The sequence below is a fragment of the Trachypithecus francoisi genome, unplaced genomic scaffold (assembly GCF_009764315.1).
Source record: "Trachypithecus francoisi isolate TF-2019V2 unplaced genomic scaffold, Tfra_2.0 Lachesis_group12, whole genome shotgun sequence".
Classification (NCBI taxonomy): Eukaryota; Metazoa; Chordata; class Mammalia; order Primates; family Cercopithecidae; genus Trachypithecus; species Trachypithecus francoisi.
This window is the reverse complement of record NW_022681457.1, coordinates 72,116,204-72,137,967: the sequence shown is the minus strand read 5'-3', so window position 1 is coordinate 72,137,967 and position 21,764 is coordinate 72,116,204. Positions and strand designations below refer to the sequence as shown.

Genomic DNA, 21,764 nt, shown 5'->3' with positions numbered 1-21,764 from the left:
GCAGGGAAACCAACAGTGCAGCCCTCAATCTGAGGCCCAAGGCCTGAGAGCCCCCAGGAGGCTGCTAGTGCAAGTCTCAGAATCCAGAGCCCAAAGAACCTGGAGTCTGATGTACATGTGCAGGAGGAGGGGATATAAGCATCTGATAAGGAAAAAGAGAAAGCAAGCCAGAAGACTCAGCAAGCAGGCTTATCTTTGCTTCTTCTGCCTGCTTTGTTTTCGTGCACTGGCAGCTGATTGGATGGTGCCCACCCCCATTGAGAGTGGGTCTTCCTCTCCCAGTCCACTGACTTAAATATCAGTCTCCTCTGGCAGTACCCTCACGGACACACCCAGAAGCAATACTAGCCATCTTGGCATTCCTCAGTCCAGTCAAGTTGACACCTAATACCAATCATCACATAGTGTGTATCAGAGTTTCATTCCTTTATAACTCTGAATATTTCATTGTATGTATGTACCACATTTTGTTAATTCATTTATCCATCAATGGACACTTCACTTGTTTTCACCTCTTGGCTATTACCAATAATGCTACTATGAACATGGGTATACAAGTATCTATTTGAGTCCCTGCTTTCAGTTCTTTGTGTATATACCCAGAAGTAGAATTGCTGGATTGTATGGTAGTCCTGTGTTTAATTTTTTGATTAAGCACCATATTCTTTTTCCACTGCAGTTGCACAATTTTCCATTCCCACCAACTATTCACAAGAGTTCCAGTTTCCCACATCTTCGTTGATACGGTTTGGCTCTGTGTCCCCACCCAAATCTCATCCGAATTGTAATCCCCATGTGTTGGGGGAGGGGCCTGGTAGGAGGTGACTGAATAGTGGGGGCAGATTTCCCCCTTGCTGTTCTCTTAATAGTGAGTTCTCATGAGATCTGGTTGTTTGAAAGTGTGGCACTTTCATGCTCTCTCTCTCCTGCTCCACGATGGTAAGATGTGCTTGCTTCCCCTTTGCCTTTTGACGTGATTGTCAGTTTCCTGGGGCCTTCCAGTCATGCTCCCTGTTAAGTCTGTGGAACTGTGAGTGAAATCCCTTTTCTTCATAAATTATCTAGTCTCCAGTAGTTCTTCATAACAATGTGAAAATGGACTAATATACTTGTCAACACTTGTTTTCTATTGTTTTGATAATAGCCATATTAATAGGTGTGAAGTGGTATCTCACTGTGGTTTTGGTTTGTATTTCTCTAATGATTAGTGATGTTGAGCATGTTTTCATGTACTTGTCTCTATATATCTCTGGAGAAATGTCTATTCAGGTCTTTTGCCCATTTTTAAATTGGGTTGTCTTTTCTGTTGTTGAGTTTTAGAGCTCTTTATATATAATTCTGGATATCAGTCTCCTATCACATAAATGATTTGCAGATATTTTCTCTCATTCTTGGGTTTTTCACTATGTTGTCCTTTGATGCACCAAAGTTTTTAATTTTGATGAACTCCAACTTACATTTTCTTTTGTTGTGCTTTTGGTGTCATATCAAAGAAATCATCTCCAAATTTGATGTCATGAAGTCTTTCCCTTATGTTTTCTTCTAAGTGTTTTGCAGTTTTAGTGCTTGTGTTTAGGTCTTTGATCCATTTTGAATTAATTTTTCATGTATAGTATTAGCTTAGATTTATTTTTTTGAATGTGGGTATCTGGTTTTCTCAGTACCACTTGTTGGAAAGACTGTTCTGTTCCTATGGAGTGGTTCTGGCACTCTTGTCAAAACTTATTGGACCATATAAGTGAGAGTTTATTTCTAGGCTTTTTTCTATTCCATTGGTCTTTATGTCTGTCTTTAATGTCAGTACCACATGGTTTTCATTACCATAGCTTCGTAGTAAGTTTTGAAACCACGGAATGAGAGTCCTCTCGGGTTGTTGTTTGTCAAGATTATTTTGGCTATTCTGGATCCCTTGAGATTCAGTTTGAATTTAAGAAGCATTTTTCTGTTTCTGCAGAAAATATAGTTGGGGTTTTGATACAGATTGCATTGAATCTGTAGATCACTTTGGGCATTGTTGACATCTTAATAATACGTCTTCTAGTCCATGAACATGGGATGTTTTTCCATTTATTTATATGTTCTTTAATTTCTTTTGGCAATATTTTGTCTTTTGTAGTTTTCGCTGTACAAGTATTTTACCTCCTTGGTTAAGTTAATTTCTGGGTATTTTATTCTTTTTGTTGCTATTGTAAATGGAATTGTTTCCTTAATTTCTTTTTTGGATAATTCATTATTAGTATGTAGAAATGCAACTGACTTTTTTGTTGATTTTGTATCCTGAAACTTTGCCACATTTATTAGCTCTAACAGTTTTTGTGTGTTAGTTTGCGGGGAATCTTTGAGGTTTACTGAATGTAGCATATGTTGTCAGTATACAGAGATAATTTTACCTTTTCCTTTCCAATTTGGATGTCTTTTATTTATTTTTAATTGCTCTGGCTAAATTTCCAATACTATGTTAAATAGACATGGCAAAAGTACATAACCTTATCTTTTTTCTATCTCAAAGCAAAAGTTCTTTCAGTCTTTTTTTTTGAGACAGGGTCTCACTCTGTCACCCAGACTTGAGTGCACTGCCACCATCTCACCTCACTGCATCCTCAGCCTCCTGGGCTCAAGATATCTTCCAACCTCAGCCTCTTGAGTCGCTGGGACTAACAGGTGTGAACCACCACACCTGAGTAATTTTTAAAATTTTTTAGTAGACATGAGGTCTACTGTGTTGCCCAGGCTGGTTCTGAACGCCTAGGCTCAAGCGATCTGCCTGTTTTGGCCTCCCAAAGTGCTAGGATTACAGGTGTGAGTCACCATGCTTGGCCAGCTTTCAGTCGTTCTTTGTTTGTTTGTTTGTTTTTTGGGTTTTTTTTTAGATGGAGTCTCACTCTGTCACCCAGGCTGGAGTGCAGTGGCGCGATCTCGGCTCACTGCAACCTCTGCCTCCCAGGTTCAAGCGATTCTTCTACCTCAGCCTCCTGAGTAGCTGGGATTACAGGCACATGCCACCATGCCTGGCTAATTTTTGTATTTTTAGTAGAGATGGGGTTTCACCATGTTGGCCGGACTAGCTTTCAGTCTTTTACCAGTGTATATGATGTTGGCTCTGGATTTTTAATATATGGCCTTTATTATGCTGAGATAATTTACTTCTGTTACTAGGATTGTTTTAAGGTTTTTTAAATCATGAAAGTGTTGAATTTTGTTAAATGCTTTTTCTGTATGAATTGAGATGATCATTTGGGGTTTTTTGTTTCATTTTGTTCAGGTAATGTGATTACATTAATTGATTTTCATATGTTGAATTATCCTTGCATTCCAGTAATAAATATCACTTGGTTATGGTGTATAATTCTATTAATATGTTCAATTTAATTTGCTATTAATTACTTGAGGATTTTTGTATCAATATACATTCATACAGAATATTGGTCTGTAGTTTTCTTATAATATGTTTGCCTTGTTTTGGTATTGAGATAGTGCTGGCTTCATAGAGTGAGTTAGGAAGTGTTTCCTCCTCTTCAGTTTTTTGGAAGAGTTTGAGAAGGATTGGTGTTCTTTAAATGTTTGGTAGAATTTACCAGCAAAATCATCTAATCTAGGACTTTTCTTTGTTGAGAAGTTTTTGATTACTGATTCGATCTCCCCACTAGTTATAGGTTTATTCAGATTTTCTGTTTATTACTGATTCAGTCTTGGTAGATGTTGTGTTTCTGGAAATTTATCCATTTAATCTAGGTCAATTTTTATTGTAGCGCTGAGGCATTTTATTACAAAAAAATGGTACTCATATACATAAAGTAATATGAACTTAAAATTCATACGTTTACTTTATTTTTTAGTTTGACATTCTAGCAAATCATTTGCTCCATTGATTTTTGGTTATGATAGAAGAAGATATACCTGGATGATTTAAGAGCGTAATTTGTCAATGAGCACCTCTTATTTTCTCTTTATTGGCAGTAGTGCTTACAGCTACTATTAATGCTACTTTCCATTTTGTCATTTCGGGTTCAAACACACCTCTGTAATAGCCTCCACCGAAGGCAGATTTTGGTAGACTTTGAAAAATTTGGTTTTTTGTTGTTGTTTGTTTGTTTTGGGGTTTTTTGTTCTGTTTTGTTTAGTTTTGTTTGAGACAGAGTCTCGCTCTGTCGCCCAGGCTGGAGTGCAGTAGTGCAGTCTTGGCTCACCAGCCTCCCAAGTAGCTGGGACTACAGGCGTGTGCCACCACACCTGGCTAATTTTTTGTATTTTTAGTACAGACGGAGTTTCACCATGTTAGCCAGGATGGTCTCGATCTCCTGACCTCATGATCCGCCCACCTCAGCCTCCCAAAGTGCTGGGATTATAGGCATGAGCCACCATGCCTGGCCGAAAAATTTGTTTTACTTGAGGTACTACATGCCTTATGGGTTGTAAAACATAATAGCCGGCATATCCTGCAGCAGCAATGGTCAGTCCGACTGCTACCACTGTACTGGCCATGGCTAGGCTCCCTGCTGCACCAGGAGCATGGCTCATTCCAGCCCAGAGGTTGCGGCCAACAGTGACACACCTTTACCAGAGACTGACACAGCCACCGATGGCAAGCACAAACCACCGGATTATAATTTTTTTAAAGAAGAGAATTATTTGAAAAACAATCTTGGTGTGGTGGCTCACGCCTGTAATCCCAGCACTTTGGGAGGCCAAGGCAGGCAGATGACTTGAGCCTAGGAATTCTAGACCAGCCTGGGCATGGTGGCATGTGCCTGTGGTCCCAGCTGCTCAGGAGGATCACCTGAGCCCAGGGTGGTTGAGACTGCAGTGAGCTGTGCTCATACCACTGCACTCCAGTCTAGGTAGGTGACAAAAGAAAGAAAAACACAGAGTTTATATTATTGTTTTATATTGAGTCTTAAATCAATGCTCTCTCTGGTGGAACAAATCAGAATTTGGTTATAGAATGTCAACTGGCAAAGTATCTTTATTATTTACAGCATCTACATTAGTTAAAACCATCACATTTTCAATATATAAATGAGCAAAAAGATGTTTAGGTGGGTTGGTAAACAATGGAGAAATATTTTAATTTACTAGACACTAAGGTAGAAATTAAAATTTTATGCTTATATAACAAAAAATAGAAAATGTTGATAGTATTCAATGCTGGTGAAATTGACGCTGTTATATTTATACATTTAAAAAGCCACATGTGGGTCACTGGGGAACCCAGGCTGTCCTAGGAAGCCAAATGGGAGTGGCACAGAGCTGCTGGAGATCCTGAGAACCTGAGTTTTGGCAAGCAGCCAGAATATTTAAAAACTGACCACACCAAACCTCTCCTGGTGCTGACCCTAAGCAGTTGGAAAGGACTGGAACAGTATGGGACACTGGGTCACAGGCTTTTTGGTCACTCTCATCTTGCAAACCAGAATTTGGAGTGGATCAGTTACAAGATGACAATCTAGAATCTTATTGGCAGTCAGATGGCTCCCAGCCTTATTTAGTGAACATCCAGTTCAGAAGAAAAACAACAGTTAAGACATTATGTATTTATGCAGACTACAAATATGATGAAAGCTATACTCCAAGCAAAATCTCAGCCAAAGTAGGAAATAATTTTCACAACCTTCAAGAAATTCGGCAACTTGAATTGGTGGAACCAAGTGACTGGATTCACATTCCCTTAACTGATAATCATAGGAAGCCAACTCATGCATTCATGATACAGATTGTTGTTCTAGCCAGTCATCAAAATGGAAGAGACACTCATATGAGACAAATTAAAATATACACACCGGTAGAAGAGAGTGCCATTGGTAAATTTCCTAGATATACAACTATAGATTTCATGATGTGTTGTTCAATAAGATGACTTTAAAATGATATGGAAGTCATTAAACGTATCTTTGTTTTATCCTGTCTTTAAATAGTATATCAGGTACCTTTATTGAAAAAAGCATCAGTTATTTGCAATGTTGTATATGTTTAAAAATATTTTATTGTAACTTTGGTAAATTTGGGTCATATTATCTTTCTTTAACATGTAATAAAGCTCACATATTTTACATTACTAAAAAAAAAAAAAAAAGCCATCTGTAGCTGGGCGTGGTGGCTCACACCTGTAATCCCAGAACTCTGGGAGGCCGAGGCAGGCAGATCGCTTGAGCCTAGGAGTTCAAGAGCAGTGTGGGCAACATGGCAAGACCTCATCTCTGCCAATAAAAGGGGGATATATGTTCCAATTTTTTGAGCTAATGATTCCTTTTTTGAGTAAATAATTCTTAAAACAAGTGCAGTAAACAAAGAGATGTGTATTTTAGTGTTACTAAACTAGAATAGCAAATACATTTAAAGTAATTTGTGTCCAAAATTGGATAATGGGCCAGGTGTGGTGGCTCACTCCTGTAATCTCAGCACTTTGGGAGGCCAAGGTGGGAGGATCTCTTGAGCTCAGGAGTTCGAGATCAGCCCAGGCAACATAGTGAGACCTCATCTCTACTAAAAATTAAAAAATAGCTGGTTGTGGTGGTACACGCCTGTAGTCCTAGCTACTTGGGATGCTGAGGTGGAAGGATTCCTCGAACTCAGGAGTTCGAGACCACCCTGGGCAACATACCATCTCTGCTAAAAATTAAAAAATAGCTGGATATGGTAGGGCATAGACGATGTAGTCCCAGCTACTTGGGAGGCTGAGTTGGGAGGCACTTGAACCCAGGAGGTCAAGGCTGCTGTAAGCCATGATTGTGCCAGTACACTTCAGCCTGGGTGATAAAAGAGACCCTGTCTCAAAAAAAAAAAAAAAAGGTTACTGGTAAGTTAAATACAGTAAATATAATACATACATTTGCTTCAGCCATTAAAAATTATTACAAGGTAGTATGAAAAATGCTCATGATGGCATATGAATAGAGTTAGAATACAAGCTTATGCTTTGTTTACCATTAAATTATTCTTGGGCATAAAAACAGATATGTCTGAAGGAAACATACTTTTAAAAAGTAATTTTAGGGCCAGGTGCGGTGACTCATGCCTGTAATCCCAGCAGTTCGGGAGGCCAAGGCAGGCGGATCACCAGAGGTCAGGAGTTTGAAGACCAGCCTGACCAACATGGAGAAACCCTCACTCTATTAAAAATACAAAATTAGCCGGGCATGGTGGCACATGCCTGTAATCCCAGCTACTCGGGGGGCTGAGGCAGGAGAGTCGCTTGAACCTGGGAGGCGGAGGTTGCAGTGAGCCGAGATGGTGCCATTGCACTCCAGCCTCCAGCCTGGGCAACAAGAGCAAAACTCCATCTCAAAAAAAAAAAAAGGAATTTTAGGCTGGACGCAGTGGCTTATGCCTGTAATCCCAGCACTTTGGGAGGCCGAGGCAGGTGGATCACCTGAGGTCAGGAGTTCAAGACTAGCTTGGGCAATGTGGCAAACCTCCATCTTTATTAAAAATACCAAAATAAGGTGGACATTGCAGTGTGTACCTGTAGTCCCAGTTATTTGGGAGGTAGCAGTGAGCCAAGATCGTGTCACTGCACTCCAGCCTGGGTAACAGAGAGACTCCGACTCAAAAATAATAATAATTTTAATTCATTGAGTTTGAGCTATTATACCCTCTTTTCCTTTTTCTTTTCCCTTTTCCTTTTCCTTTCCTTTTCTTTCGGAGTCATGCTCTGACATCCAGGCTGGAGTGCAATGGCGTGATCTTGGCTCACTACAACCTCCACCTCCCGGGTTCAAGTGATTCTCCTGCCTCAGCCTCCCGAGTAGCTGAGATAATAGGCATGCGCCACCACCACGCCTGGCTAATTTTTGTATTTTTAGTAGAGATGGGGTTTCACCATGTTGGTCAGGCTGGTCTTGAACTCCTGACCTTGTGATCTGTCTGTGTCAGCTTCCCAAAGTGCTAGGATTACAGGCGTGAACCACTACGCCTGGCTCTTTTTTTTTTTCTTTCTTTCTTTTTTGAGACAGTTTTGCTCTTGTTGCAGGTGGCACAACCTCAGCTCACTGCAACCTCCGCTTCCCTTCCCAGGTTCAAGCAATTCTGCCTCAGCCTCCCGAGTAGCTGGGATTACAGGCATGTGCCACCACGCTCAGCAAATTTTTATCTTTTTAGTGGAGATGGGGTTTCACCATTTTGGCCAGGCTGATCTCGAACACCTGACCTTAGGTGATCCGCCTGCCTTGGCCTCCCAAAGTTCTGGGATTACACTTGTGAGCTGCCATACCCGGCCTCTTTTTCTTTCCTTTTCAACTCTTATAGTGGTTCATTTTTAAAATTTAATTTTTATTATTTATTTTTACGTTGCAGCTGTGCTTGGTGGGTAATTTTTATTTTTTAACAATAATAGAGATGGGATCTCGCTATGTTTCTCAGGCTAGTTTTGAACTCTTGGCCTCAGATGATCCTCCCACCTCAGCCTCCCAAAGTGTTGAGATTGTAGAATATAGTGCTTCTTAGCACTGATTCCATTAGCATTGATTCCATTAAAAACAGTGTAGGCTCTATGAAGCAGTCTTGCCAAAAGAGTCAGATAGAATCTAGTCACATTTCTAAATTTAACAGTCAGTTTATAGGAGCTACATAGTTAAAGAAATACATTAAACAGTGCCGCAGGTAGCAATCAGAACTGCCAGACTGTGGGGCAGTACAGGATAAATGGCTCAGTGTCTTCAAAAAAAGTTGTTTTGGCTGGGCGCGGTGGCTCAAGCCTGTAATCCCAGCACTTTGGGAGGCCGAGGCGGGCGGATCACAAGGTCAGGAGATCGAGACCATCCTGGCTAACACGGTGAAACCCCGTCTCTACTAAAAAATGCAAAAAACTAGCTGGGTGAGGTGGCGGGCGTCTGTAGTCCCAGCTACACGGGAGGCTGAGGCAGGAGAATGGCGTGAACCCGGGAGGCGGAGCTTGCAGTGAGCTGAGATCTGGCCAGTGCACTCCAGCTTGGGTGACAGAGCGAGACTCCGTCTCAAAAAAAAAAAAAAAAAAAAAAAAAACTTGTTTGAAGGGAACCTATATAATAAAAGAGACTTGTGTCACATTCACCAACCACAGTGTATGGTCCTTATTTAAATGAAGCCTGGTTCAAGCATGAAATAAGGCCAGCCATGGTGGCTCACGTTTGTAATCCCAGCACTTTGGAAGGCCAAGGTGAGAAGACGGCTTGAGGCCGGGAGTTCAAGACCATCCTCGGTAATATAGTGACAGCCCCCAACCCACAAAATAAAAGTTAAATGGGTATCGTGGCATGTGCCTCCCAGCTGTTCAGGAGGCTGAAGTGGGAGGATCGCATGAGCCCAGGAGTTTGAGGCTATAGTGAGCTGTAATTGTGTGACTGCACTGTAGCCTAGGAGACAGGGCGAGACCCTGACTTTTTTTTTTTTTTTTTTTTTTTGAGACGGAGTCTCGCTCTGCCGCCCAGGCTGGAGTGCAATGGCCGGATCTCAGCTCACTGCAAGCTCCGCCTCCAGGGTTTACGCCATTCTCCTGCCTCAGCCTCCCGAGTAGCTGGGACTACAGGCGCCTGCCACCTCGCCCGGCTAATTTTTGTATTTTTTAGTAGAGACGGGGTTTCACCGTGTTAGCCAGGATGGTCTCGATCTCCTGACCTCGTGATCCGCCCGTCTCGGCCTCCCAAAGTGCTGGGATTACAGGCTTGAGCCACCGCGCCCGGCCTTTTTTTTTTTTTTTTTTTTTTTTGAGATGGAATCTTGCTCTGTCACCCAGGCTGGAGTGCAGTGGCACTATCTCGGCTCACTGCAATCTCTGCCTCCTGGGTTCAAGTGATTCTTCCACCCCAGCCTCCTGAGTTGCTGGAATTACAGGCACCCGCCATCATGCCCGGCTAATTTTTGTATTTTTGTACAAATGGGGTTTCACCATGTTGGCTAGGCTGGTCTCGAACTCTTGACTTTGGTGATCCACCCACCTCAGCCTCCCAAAGTGTTGGGATTATAGGCGTGAGCCACCGCACCTGGCCGACCCTGACTCTAAAAAAAAAAAAAAAGAAAAAAAAAAGAAAAAATAATGTATTGATTAAAATTGTGTCAAAAATATTACTAGCGAAAATGTGAACAGTGGACATTTCATGTTATTAAGAAATTGTGCTGGGCCGGGCACTGTGGCTCACGCGTGTAAGCCCAGCACTTTGGGAGGCAGAGGCGGGTGGATCACCTGAGGTCAGGAATTCGAGACCAGCCTGCCCAAACATGGTGAAACCCCATCTCTACTAAAATTACAAAATAGCGGGGCATGGTGGTGGGCATCTGTAATCCCAGCTACTTGGGAGGCTGAAGCAGGAGAATCACTTGAACCCAGGAGGCAGAGATTGCAGTGAGCTGAGATCGTGCCGGTGCACTCCAGCCTGGGCAGAAAGAGTGAGACTCCATCTCAAAAAAAAAAAAAGAAAAAAGAAAAAAGAAATTGTGCCTGGTGTGTTGGCTCACACCTGTAATCCAGCGCTTTGGGCGGCCAAGGTGGGCGGATCACGAGGTCAAGAGATCAAGACCATCCTGGCCGAGATGGTGAAACCCGTCTCTACTAAAAATACAAAAAATTAGCTGGGCGTGGTGGCACATGCCTGTAGTCCCAGCTACTTGGGAGACTGAGGCAGGAGAATTGCTTGAACCCAGAGGCGGAGGTTGCAGTGAGCTGAGATTGCGTCACTGCGCTCCAGCCTGGGCAGCAGAGTGAGACTTTGTCTCAAAAAAAAAAACAAAACCAAAACCAAAAAAAAAACAACCAAAACTGGCTAGGCGCAGTGGCTCACGCTTGTAATCCTTTAACTTTGGGAAGCCAAAGGCAGGCAGATCACTTGAGGTCAGGAGTTTGAGACCAATGTGGCCAACATGGTGAAACCCCGTCTCTACTAAAAATACAAATATAAGTCAGGCTTATTGGCATGTGCCTGTAGTCTCAGCTGCTCGGGAGGCTGAGGCAGTCTCTTTAACCCGGGAGGCAGAGGTTTCAGTGAGCCGAGACCATGGCCACTGCACTCCAGTCTGGGCGACAGAGTAAGACTATCTCCAAAAAAAAAAAAGGAAGGAAGGAAAAGAAATTGTTGTTTGGTTAAGGTATGGAAGTGACATGGTTATGTTTAAAAAATATTTCTGGCCGGGCGCGGTGGCTCAAGCTTGTAATCCCAGCACTTTGGGAGGCCGAGATGGGCGGATCACGAGGTCAGGAGATTGAGACCATCCTGGCTAACACGGTGAAACCCCACCTCTACTAAAAAATACAAAAAACTAGTTGGGCGAGGTGGCAGGCGCCTATAGTCCCAGCTACATGGGAGGCTGAGGCAGGAGAATGGCGTAAACCTGGGAGGTGGAGCTTGCAGTGAGCTGAGATCCGGCCACTGCACTCCAGCCCGGGCTACAGAGCAAGACTCCATCTTGACGGGCGGATCACGAGGTCAGGAGATCGAGACCATCCTGGCTAACACGGTGAAACCCCGTCTCTACTAAAAATACAAAAAAAAAAAACTAGCCGGGCGAGGTGGCAGGCGCCTGTAGTCCCAGCTACTTGGGAGGCTGAGGCAGGAGAATGGTGTAAACCCGGGAGGCGGAGCTTGCAGTGAGCTGAGATCCGGCCACTGCACTCCAGTCCGGGCGACAAAGCGAGACTCCGCCTCAAAAAAAAAAAAAAAAAAAAAAAAAATATATATATATATATCTATGGCTGGGCGTGGTGGCTCGGGCCTGTAATCCCAGCACTTTGGGAGGCCGAGGTGGGCGGATCACGAGGTCAAGAGATCGAGACCATCCTGGCCAACATGGTGAAACCCTTTATCTACTAAAAATAGAAAAATTAGCTGGGCATGGTGCCGGGCGCCTGTAGTCCCAGCTGTGTGGGAGGCTGAGGCAGGATAATGACTTGAACCCGGGAGGTAGAGGTTGCAGTGAGCAGAGATCGCACCACTGCACTCCAGCCTGGGCGACAGAGACTCCATCTCAAAAAAAAAATTTTTTTTTTATGTTTCAAGATATATATTGAAATGTTTAAAGATGAAATGATATCTGAGGTTTACTTCAGGGTGATCGGATAGGGAGAAGTAGGTAGGAATTCGTTTTAATAAATGTTATCCCAGCACTTTGGGAGGCCAAGGCAGGCGGATCACGAGATCAGGAGATCGAGACCATCCTGGCTAACATGGCGAAACCCCATCTCTATTAAAAATACAAAAAATTAGCCGGGCGTGGTGGCGGGCGTCTGTAGTCCCAGCTACTCAGGAGGCTGAGGCAGGAGAACGGCGTGAACCCGGAAGGCAGAGCTTGCAATGAGCCGAGATTGGGCCACTGCACTCCAGTCTGGACGACAGAGCAAGACTCTGTATAAAATAAATAAATAAATAAATAAATAAATAAATAATAAAACAAGTGTTGAAACTGTGTAATGGGCACGGGGTTTATTACACTGTTATGTGTACTTCTGTGTGGTTGAAAATTTGTATAATAAAAAGTTTTAAAAATGAATGGACACTTTGGAAGGCTGTGGCAGGCAGATCACGAGTTCAGGCGATCGAGACCAGCTTGGCCAACATGGTGAAACATCGTATCTACTAAAAATAACAAAAATTAACTGGGTGTGGTGGCGTGCGCCTGTAATCCCAGCTATTTGTGTGGCTGAGGCAGGAGAATCTGCTTGAACTCTGGAGGCAGAGGTTGCAGTGAGCGGAGATTGGGCCACTGCACTCCAGCCTGGCAACAGAGTGAGACTCCATCTCAAAAAAAAAAAAAAGAATGGAATGGTCAGAACATGATTACAAAATATAGGGATATATTTTAATTGCTTTTTATGATAAATTTACACTTTTTAACCTACACATAAAACATTTAATGCAATATACATGTGCTGTTTAGAAGACAGTTTCGAATACATAAAAATTAATTCATAGTACATTAAAGGAAGTAATTTCTGACTACATGAATTGCAAACATTTTTAAAGTTCTGTGATGAATGTTGTTTTATTCCAATTCTGGTGTTACAACTTTTTGTTTGTACAGCCTCACTTGGATATAATATTGAAAGTCTGAATTAGAGATCTCTTTAACCTTTTCTGTAATGGACACTTAAAATGACTCATAATTATTATTGTTTTCTATTAATAACAGTGAAGTTTAAACAGGTGTTTAGACAGAGGCAAGGGTCTGGATTTGTTTGAACTGCTTTAGATCTTATGATACTGATTTTTGCTATGTGCTAGTAAGAGGAGGGATAAAGTACTCTTTTGCATTTCACAATTTTTATAAGTTGTTACTTTCACTGGTCTTTGTGAACAGCTGGACATTGGTCAGTCCTATGCACTCTCCTCTCCTGTTTTTATTATTCTCACATCACAGTTATTTTTGTCATAATTATAGGGCTTTTTGAAGACCTGGGACATCATTTTTTGCATTTTCTAATTTGGAAAGAAATAAGTGAGCATTTGATGATTTGAATTTTCAAGAATTGCAAAGGAATAAGTGTTATTCACACTGTAAGAGGGTATAAATAGGCACAAAGTGGTACTTTGAATATAAAGCATATTCACAAATTTAGCAATAGGATTTGTTATGTGGAAAGCCTGCAGTGGGAAATTTTAAAAGGAAAGGAAAGGGAAATAAGAAAGGTACCAACATACATTTAGAACCTATTATATGCTACATTTTACACATATAATCTCATTTAATCTTCATAAAAGCCTTATGAAGGGAATACTGTATTAGCATTTCTATTTTACATGTGAGAAAAACTAAGACCTAGAGAGTTTAAATTATATCCATGAGGTCATCTGACTAGAGAATAATCAAGTTGAAATAGGAACACAGAAGTGCCACATTAAAGAAAATTACATATAAACACACAAATGGAACCTTTTAACCAGTACTTAGCTGAAACATCATTTAGAGTATATATTATAAATTATCTTGTTTTGTCTCTTTTACTTAGGCAGATCATACAGATCCTGCCATATGATGTCAGTCGTAACCATTAGGCATACAAATCTTGAGGTCACTCTTGTAAATAGATTAAAATGTGTTGTTGCAAAATTTGAATGGCTCTAAATTATTTTCTGAATTTGGGTATGAATGATATAGTCCTTCCCAGAAAAGTATACATTACTGTTTGTTTTTCCATTCATACATTTATGTATTTATATATTTATTTATTTTTTGAGACGGAGTTTTGCTCTTGTCTCCCAGGCTGGAATCTGGTGGTGTGATCTCTGCTCACTGCAACCTCCGCCTCTTGGGTTCATGCAATTCTTTTGCCTCAGCCTCCTGAGTAGCTGGGATTCTAGGTGCCTGCCACCACTCCTGGCTAACTTTTGTATTTTTAGTAGAGATGGGATTTCACCATGTTTGACCAGGCTGATCTCGAACTCCTGATCTCAGGTAATCAACCTGCCTCGGCCTCCCAAAGTGCTGGGATTACACACGTGAACCACTGTGCCTAGTCCCATTCATAACATTTATTTATGCAATAACTGCTTTTCAAGGAAGCAATAAGCAAATATTTACTGAGTACTATGTTTCAGACACAATATTGAAGATACCAGTATTAAAAATAATTTAGTTCATTATTCCATGGAGTTTACATTCTAGTGCGGGGAATTGGAGAATAAGTTCAATCAGTGCAGTCGATTGTGTTGTGATAAAGATATATGGCATATGGTAAGATATTTCAGCAGTATAATTTAAGTTCAGGTGTGCAAATATGTAATTCTCTTAATTTTTATAACTGACTTTACTTTTTTACTCTAAACCTGTAGCTTAGAGAACTGGGGAAGGTACTTAGATGGTATTTGGAATATGGTGGGGTATTTTTAGTTGTCAGAATGACTGAGGTTGCTACTGGCATTTAGCAACCTGTGCATACCAAGACTGCTAAACATCTTGCTGTGCACAGGACAGTACTGTCCTATGAAGAATTGGCCCACCTATAATGCCAGGAGTGCCCCTGTTGAGAAGCACTCACTAACCTGGCTCATGGTAGACAATTTCATCTTGATCTTTTCAGGCAAATTGACTATTATCCAGTAATTTCAAATTCAGGATTATTAATCTGTTCCCAGCCTGGCTCAGATCTCTTAGATTCTGCCCATCTCCTTTGTGATACTAATTCTTATGACCTATGAATCTCACTATATCGTAGTCTGTCTTTGAAGAGTCATCTACTTTTCTAGCTAACTCCTGTACTTTCCTCTAATCCCAATGGAAATGTAAAGGATCTCTCTATACTGTTCTTCGGCCTGTGGGATGTTGAGAAAGATGGGTATTCTTGGGTTCTTCTGTGTTTACTCCATTTGCTGCTCCCTTGCTTTTTTTTTTTTTTTTTTTAAGATATTTTGTTCTTTCTTAAAATATCATTCTTATTTGAGATTATTGTCCCAAAGACTAACTCACTACTTCTGAATGTTCCCAACTATATTAGTTTGCTAGAGTTAGCAAAATACCACAAATTGGGCAGCTTAAGCAGAAATTTATTATCTCACAGTTATTAGAAGTCTGAAATTAAGGTGATAGTAGGGTTGGTTCCTCCTGGGGGCTGTACGGAAAAGATCTCTTCCATATCTCTCTCCTTGGTTTATAGATGGACATCTTCATGTTCATAAGTGTTCTTCTTGTATCCATATTTGCCCCTTTTGTAAGGGTATCAGTCCTGTTGGATTAGGAGACTACCCTAATCACTTCATTTTAATTTGATTACCTCTGTAGAGACCCTGTCTTCAAATAAGGTCACATTCTAAGGTGTTAGGAGTTAAGACTTCAACTTAAGTATTTGTGGGGGATACAGTTCAACCCATAAAACCAACTAATTTATTTTTTGTTTTTTCTAATTTAAACAGTGCAGAAAAAACTAATCAAAATAAAATAAAAATGTCCCAATACAACATTTAAAAAAATATATACAGTAAAAGGAGAGAAAAAGACAGCTGGCTGTGGTAGCTCATGCCTGTAATCCCAGCACTTTGGGAGGCCCAGGCTTGCAGATCACTTGAGGTCAGGAGTTTGAGACCAGCCTGGCCAACATGGCGAAACCCTGTCTAAAAAAAAATAATAATAAAATATAAAATATAAAAATAAAATATAAAAAAATAATAATCCCAGCTGTTCAGGAGGTTGAAGCACCAGAATCGCTTAAACCTGGGAGGCAGAAGTTGCAGTGAGCTGAAATGGTGCCACTGCACTCCAGCCTGGGTGGCACAGCAAGACTGTGTGTAAAAATTAAAAAGGCCCTACTTACATTCTGATCTCATCCTCCAACTTGACTATATTTTTCTTTGCCATGTCAGCCAGTATGTACAGAACTATCTCATTCTTTTTACGGAAATGGGATTCCATTTTATGGGTATACTGCAGTTTAATTAGCTGTTATACTACTGATGAGCACTTGGGTTGTTTAAAACTTTTATTCTAAACATTATGGAGATAATTGTTGTGTAGATCTCTTTGCACATGTGGATGTTTTCAGTAGGGTAAAAATTTAAAACTGTGTGTGCTGGCCGCGTGCGGTGGCTCAAGCCTGTAATCCCAGCACTTTGGGAGGCCGAGACGGGCGGATCACAAGGTCAGGAGATCGAGACCATCCTGGCTAACACGGTGAAACCCCGTCTCTACTAAAAAATACAAAAAACTAGCTGGGCGAGGTGGCGGGCGCCTGTAGTCCCAGCTACTCAGGAGGCTGAGGCAGGAGAATGGTGTGAACCCGGGAGGCGGAGCTTGCAGTGAGCTGAGATCTGGCCAGTGCACTCCAGCTTGGGTGACAGAGCGAGACTCCGTCTCAAACAAAAAAAAAAAAAAAAAAAAAAACTGTGTGTGCTGAGTCATACTGAATAAACACAATTTTAAAAGATATTGTCGGCCGGGCGCCGTGGCTCAAGCCTGTAATCCCAGCACTTTGGGAGGCCGAGACGGGCGGATCACGAGGTCAGGAGATCGAGACCATCCTGGCTAACACGGTGACACCCCGTCTCTACTAAAAAATACAAAAAGCTAGCCGGGCGAGGTGGCGGGCACCTGTAGTCCCAGCTACTCGGGAGGCTGAGGCAGGAGAATGGCGTAAACCCGGGAGGCGGAGCTTGCAGTGAGCTGAGATCCGGCCACTGCACTCCAGCCCAGGCGACAGAGCAAGACTCCGTCTCAAAAAAAAAAAAAAAAAAAAAAGATATTGTCAAATTAACCTACCAGTGTATATTGCTACCAGCAGAATATGAGAGCTATACTCTCACCACCATTAGATACCACTGTTAAAAAAAAATCTTTGCTAGTCTCTTAGTAAAAACATACCTCATTGTTTTATTTTGTCATGAGTGGTATTTACTATATCTATTGGCCATTTTATTTATTTTTTGTGTGTATTTACCAATGCAAGTTCTTTGCCTTATTTCCTTGGAGGTATTGGTTATTGAAGCTCATGTTTTTATCATAAATTAATGTTTTTTATAATACTTGGAGTAGCTCATTAAGTTTCCCAAATCCATTCTTGTTCTCTTCCTTTTTTTCCCCACTACACTGTGGCCATACAGATCTGATCATGTCTTTCTTTTTGATTAAAACGTTTAAGTGGGGGCTGGACACGGTGGCTCACATCTGTAATACCAGCACTTTGGGAGGCTGAGGCGGGCAGATCACCTGAGGTCAGGAGTTCGAGACCAGCCTGACCAACATGGTGAAACCCCATCTCACTAAAAATACAAAAATTAGCTGGGCATGGTGGCACACACCTGTAATCCCAGCTACTTGGGAGGCTGAGGCAGGAGAATGGCTTGAACCCTGGAGGCGGAGGTTGCAGTGAGCCAAGATTGTGCCATTGCACTCCAGCCTGGGCGACAAAGCAAGACTCTGTCTCAAAGAAAAAAAAAAGTGCTTAAGGGCTTTCCCATTGCTCTGTTAAAAAGGTCAAAACAGATCCTAGAGAGCCTTTGCTTGATCTGGCCTCAGCTTATTCCATGCATTCCTTAACTTTTGGGGCCTCAAGCCATATTAACTTTTTAGTTCTTTGGTGGGTCCATGCTTCTTCCCCTAATAGAAACTGTGTACATACTATTTCCTGTACTGTTACATACTATTCCTGTACTATTGGCACCTCTTTGTGCACAGAAAACTCTTATCCATCCTTCAGATTTGATCTCTTGTCATTTCCTAAATAAAACCTTCCCTGACCTTGCCAATCTAGGCTAGAGCCTAGATTACATGATCTTATTTCACCATTTACCACTTTTGAAACACGTAATTTTATATTCACTTGTGTGGTTTTTCTTTTTCTTTTTTCTTTTCTTTTTCTTTTTCTTTTTTCTTTTTTTTAGACAGGGTTTTGCTATGTTACTCAGACAGGAGTGCAGTGGCTATTCATAGGTGCAGTCATAGTGTAGTGTGTCTTCAAACTCCTGGCTTCAAGTCATCCTCCTGCCTCAGCCTCCCATGTAGTATCTGGGACAACAGGCGTACTCCTCTGTGCCCAGCCTTGTGTTATTATTTGATTTTAGGTTATAACCTGAAACCCTTGCACTAAATTGCATTGCATGAAGGCAAGGACCATGTCTGTTTTGTTTTGTTTTCTGCGACATCCCCATTGGATAGCTTGGTGCCCAGTACATAATGAGAGTTCATATATTTGTAGAACAAATGAGTGAATGACAGATTCTTGGTTTTGTCTCTTTATAAGAAAGGTTATTGAAGGATTTTAAGAAATTTAACATTATTGGATTTATTTTTTAGAAAGTTCCTTCATCTAGTCTTTGTGTGGAAGATTAATTGGAAAGGCAGATGTGAAGAATTAGGAGAACAGTTAGTTTATCATCGTGATTGTTTAGTCCTCAGATAATAACAGCCTGAACAGAGGCAGCAATGTTAGAGACAGGAGAAGATGTGATTTTGGAAGAACAATTTCAAAGGAAAAACCAACAGGACTTAATGACTGACTGGATGTGGTCATGGGGAGGGAGGAGAAGTCAAGACTCAAAATTTAAATGAAATATGTAATTTAGTATGAAGTAGTATTACAGAGTAGTTAACTACAGAGCCATTGAAGTCATACAGATTAATCATGTAACTTACTAACTGTATGACCCTGATAATTTTACTTAATGTCTTAGTTCACTCGGACTGCTCTAACAAAATACCATAGACTAGATGGCTTATAAATAACAGAGATTTATTTCTTACAGTCCGGAGCCTGGGAAGTCCAAGATCAAGGCACCAGTAGATTTGGTATCTGGTAAGGGCCTGCTTCCTTATAGACAGCTGTGTTCTCACTCTAACTTCACAGGGCAGAAGGGTGAGGAGTCTCTCTCAGTTTTATAGGGCACTAATCTCATATGCCCCACTACCTAATACCATCACTTTTGGGGTTAAGATTTCAACATAGGAGTTTTGAAACATTTATCTGTTTACCAAACTGCTAATTGTAAATGACTGTCTTCATAGAATTTTTGAGGTTAAATGTAACACATGTAAAGTGCCTAGTATTCATATAGTTTGCTGTGAACTTGAAGTCATTTAACCCTCTACACTGTTTCTTCTGATAGAAAATAAGGATAATATGTATACCCTTTGTTCTCCCTATATCACAGGGATATCTCCCTATATCACATTTAAGAATGTCAAGCCCTATAAAAATTGTAAACTGATAACAATCATAGTAACTAGATATTAATTATACATAGTAGGATGGGAGATATCTGTCTTAACTTAGACTTCAATATGACCCCTCATCTCTTGGTTCAACTTTGTAAGGTATAGGATGCTTCTTGGTGTAAAAACTGAAGAAGTAGAATTTATCCTACTGGGAACAGGCTTTTGCCACTGTAAGGCTCTATGTGATAAATGACTGATGAGTTTTCAAGAAAATAAATCTGGCCGGGTGTGGTGGATCATGCCTGTAATCCCAGCACTTTGGGAGGCTGAGGTGGGTGGATCACTTGAGTTCAGGAGTTTGAGACCAGCCTGGCCAACATGGTGAAACCCCATGTCTTCTAATAATACAAAAAACAAAGAATTAGCCAGGTGTGGTGGCTCACACCTGACGTCCCAGGTACTCAGGAGGCTGAGGCAGAGGAATCACTTGAACCCAGGAGGTGGAAGTTGCAGCAGTGAACCAAGATTGCACCACTGCACTGCAGCCTGGGCCACAGAGTCAAATTGTGTCTCAAAAAAACAAAAGAAAAATCTTAACAGGAACAAAGGAGATTGTTGTTGCCTAGTGTAGAAGGGAGAAGGAAGTGAGATTACCAGGAACCAAGCCCAGAAGGTGGAAATTGGCATGGCAGATTTTGATTGCCTGCTCTGATTTCCTGTAGCTAAAGCAGTGCGTATGTTTATGATTGAGTTGTATATACTGACCCTTGGCCTTCATAGCAAAAACTGAGAACAGCTGGTATAGTTGTAATTCCACATATAAGGATAGTAACAAACAGAAGTTAAAACGCAGAAATTCCAATCTTTATTTCATCCCGCTATAATTCCTTTCCAAACGGAAATAGCAGATGTAACTATCTTTCAGTACCCATGTTAGGTGATTGTGTGCATAGAAATCTTGCCTAAGGGTAATTCAGATGGTTTTTTTCTCTACTGCTGTGTATTTGCCATGTGATCTTAGCTAAGATTTTTATTTTCAGCCAATGTTTTCCATTTCTTTATTGTTGACAGACTTGTAATCTCACTCTTGCTTTTGAATTACCCAACTTCCTGAACTACATTTTCTTTGAAACTTTAGTATTGTAGTTTAATAAGGTACACTGACAATCAGTATTTGTCAATATTGACTCACTCTCTTTGCACTGTAATCCCAAGTAAATTTTGTGTATCCTTTTCCCCCCACAGGTTTTCTGTGCTTCCTGCTGTAGCCTGAAATGTAAACTGTTATACATGGACAGAAAGGAAGCTAGAGTGTGTGTAATCTGCCATTCAGTGCTAATGAATGGTAAGTATTAAAACAGGTTGATTTCATAGTTATTGAGACAGAACAAGGGAATGCCTAGGAAAAGACTTTTTTCCCCCGCCTTTCTTTACAAGTTGCTCACCTTCTCAAATGTCATAACTTTAACTGAAAATATTTAGCTAAATTTCCATGTTTTGGAAGTATCTTAGCATTTCAGAATTCCTGTGCCTAATTTAATGAATGAATGCTAAAGCCAGGTAAGTTTTGCAGGAATAGTGGAAGTTCTTTGGAAATCTGGTGCGAGGTAGTAATTTGTGTTCCTATAAAATAACCAGGGTGAGGTGGGAATGGGGAGCTTTTGATCACCAGATGATGAGATGTTAAAATTGGGCTGAGATTTTCCTGTTAAGAGAAGCCATCTCTTTCTAAGGAACAACTTAATAACTTAGCATGCGTTCTTATCAACACCTTGTTTCACTCACCTTGTTGAAAATAAGTATTTTAGCATCTAGGACCAAGTAGGAAATTGCATTTTTAAAGCCTATTTATCTCTTTAATGCTACTTAGATTTGCTATGAGAATAGTGGTTTAGAATCTAGTTCTTATGTGGTAAAAGAATATGGCTGGGGAAAGTAAATAAAACTTATCCAGTGTTCATCTTTTGCTGGACTGGAAATGATTTTAAGGGCATATTAGTTAAAACCCTGAGTATTCTTGTAAAAAGATACACTAAAATTGTTTAGGTTATAGTATTTTCTCTTTGAATGCATCTTTGTACAGTTGCTGGAACAATTACTAATAGACATAAAATGTTGAACTTGAACACCAGTGCTACCTGTGCCAGGATAGTGTGCCTCCTGGAGGCTGGAACTTCTGCTCTGAGACCCCTCCTGCTCTGTCTGTCTGCATTGCTGATAGTGACGTT

At 41.0% G+C, this 21,764-nt stretch overlaps 2 protein-coding genes across 6 annotated transcripts in view; both read left to right on the top strand.

The window, feature by feature from the left end:
- Positions 1-21,764, top strand: part of ZFYVE9 (zinc finger FYVE-type containing 9) — a 208,383-nt gene that overhangs the window by 99,520 nt on the left and 87,099 nt on the right. For all 5 annotated transcript variants that reach the window (XM_033226366.1, XM_033226369.1, XM_033226367.1 and 2 more), the window contains one exon: positions 20,782-20,881. In XM_033226366.1, the coding sequence (XP_033082257.1) occupies positions 20,782-20,881 (100 nt within the window). The remainder of the gene's footprint in view (positions 1-20,781; positions 20,882-21,764) is intronic.
- LOC117092589 (anaphase-promoting complex subunit 10-like) lies at positions 5,312-6,052 on the top strand (the record flags this gene model as incomplete). The annotated part of the gene is made up of 1 exon (XM_033226380.1): positions 5,312-6,052. A coding segment is annotated over one exon (543 nt), but the record flags the coding sequence as incomplete, so codon positions are not given.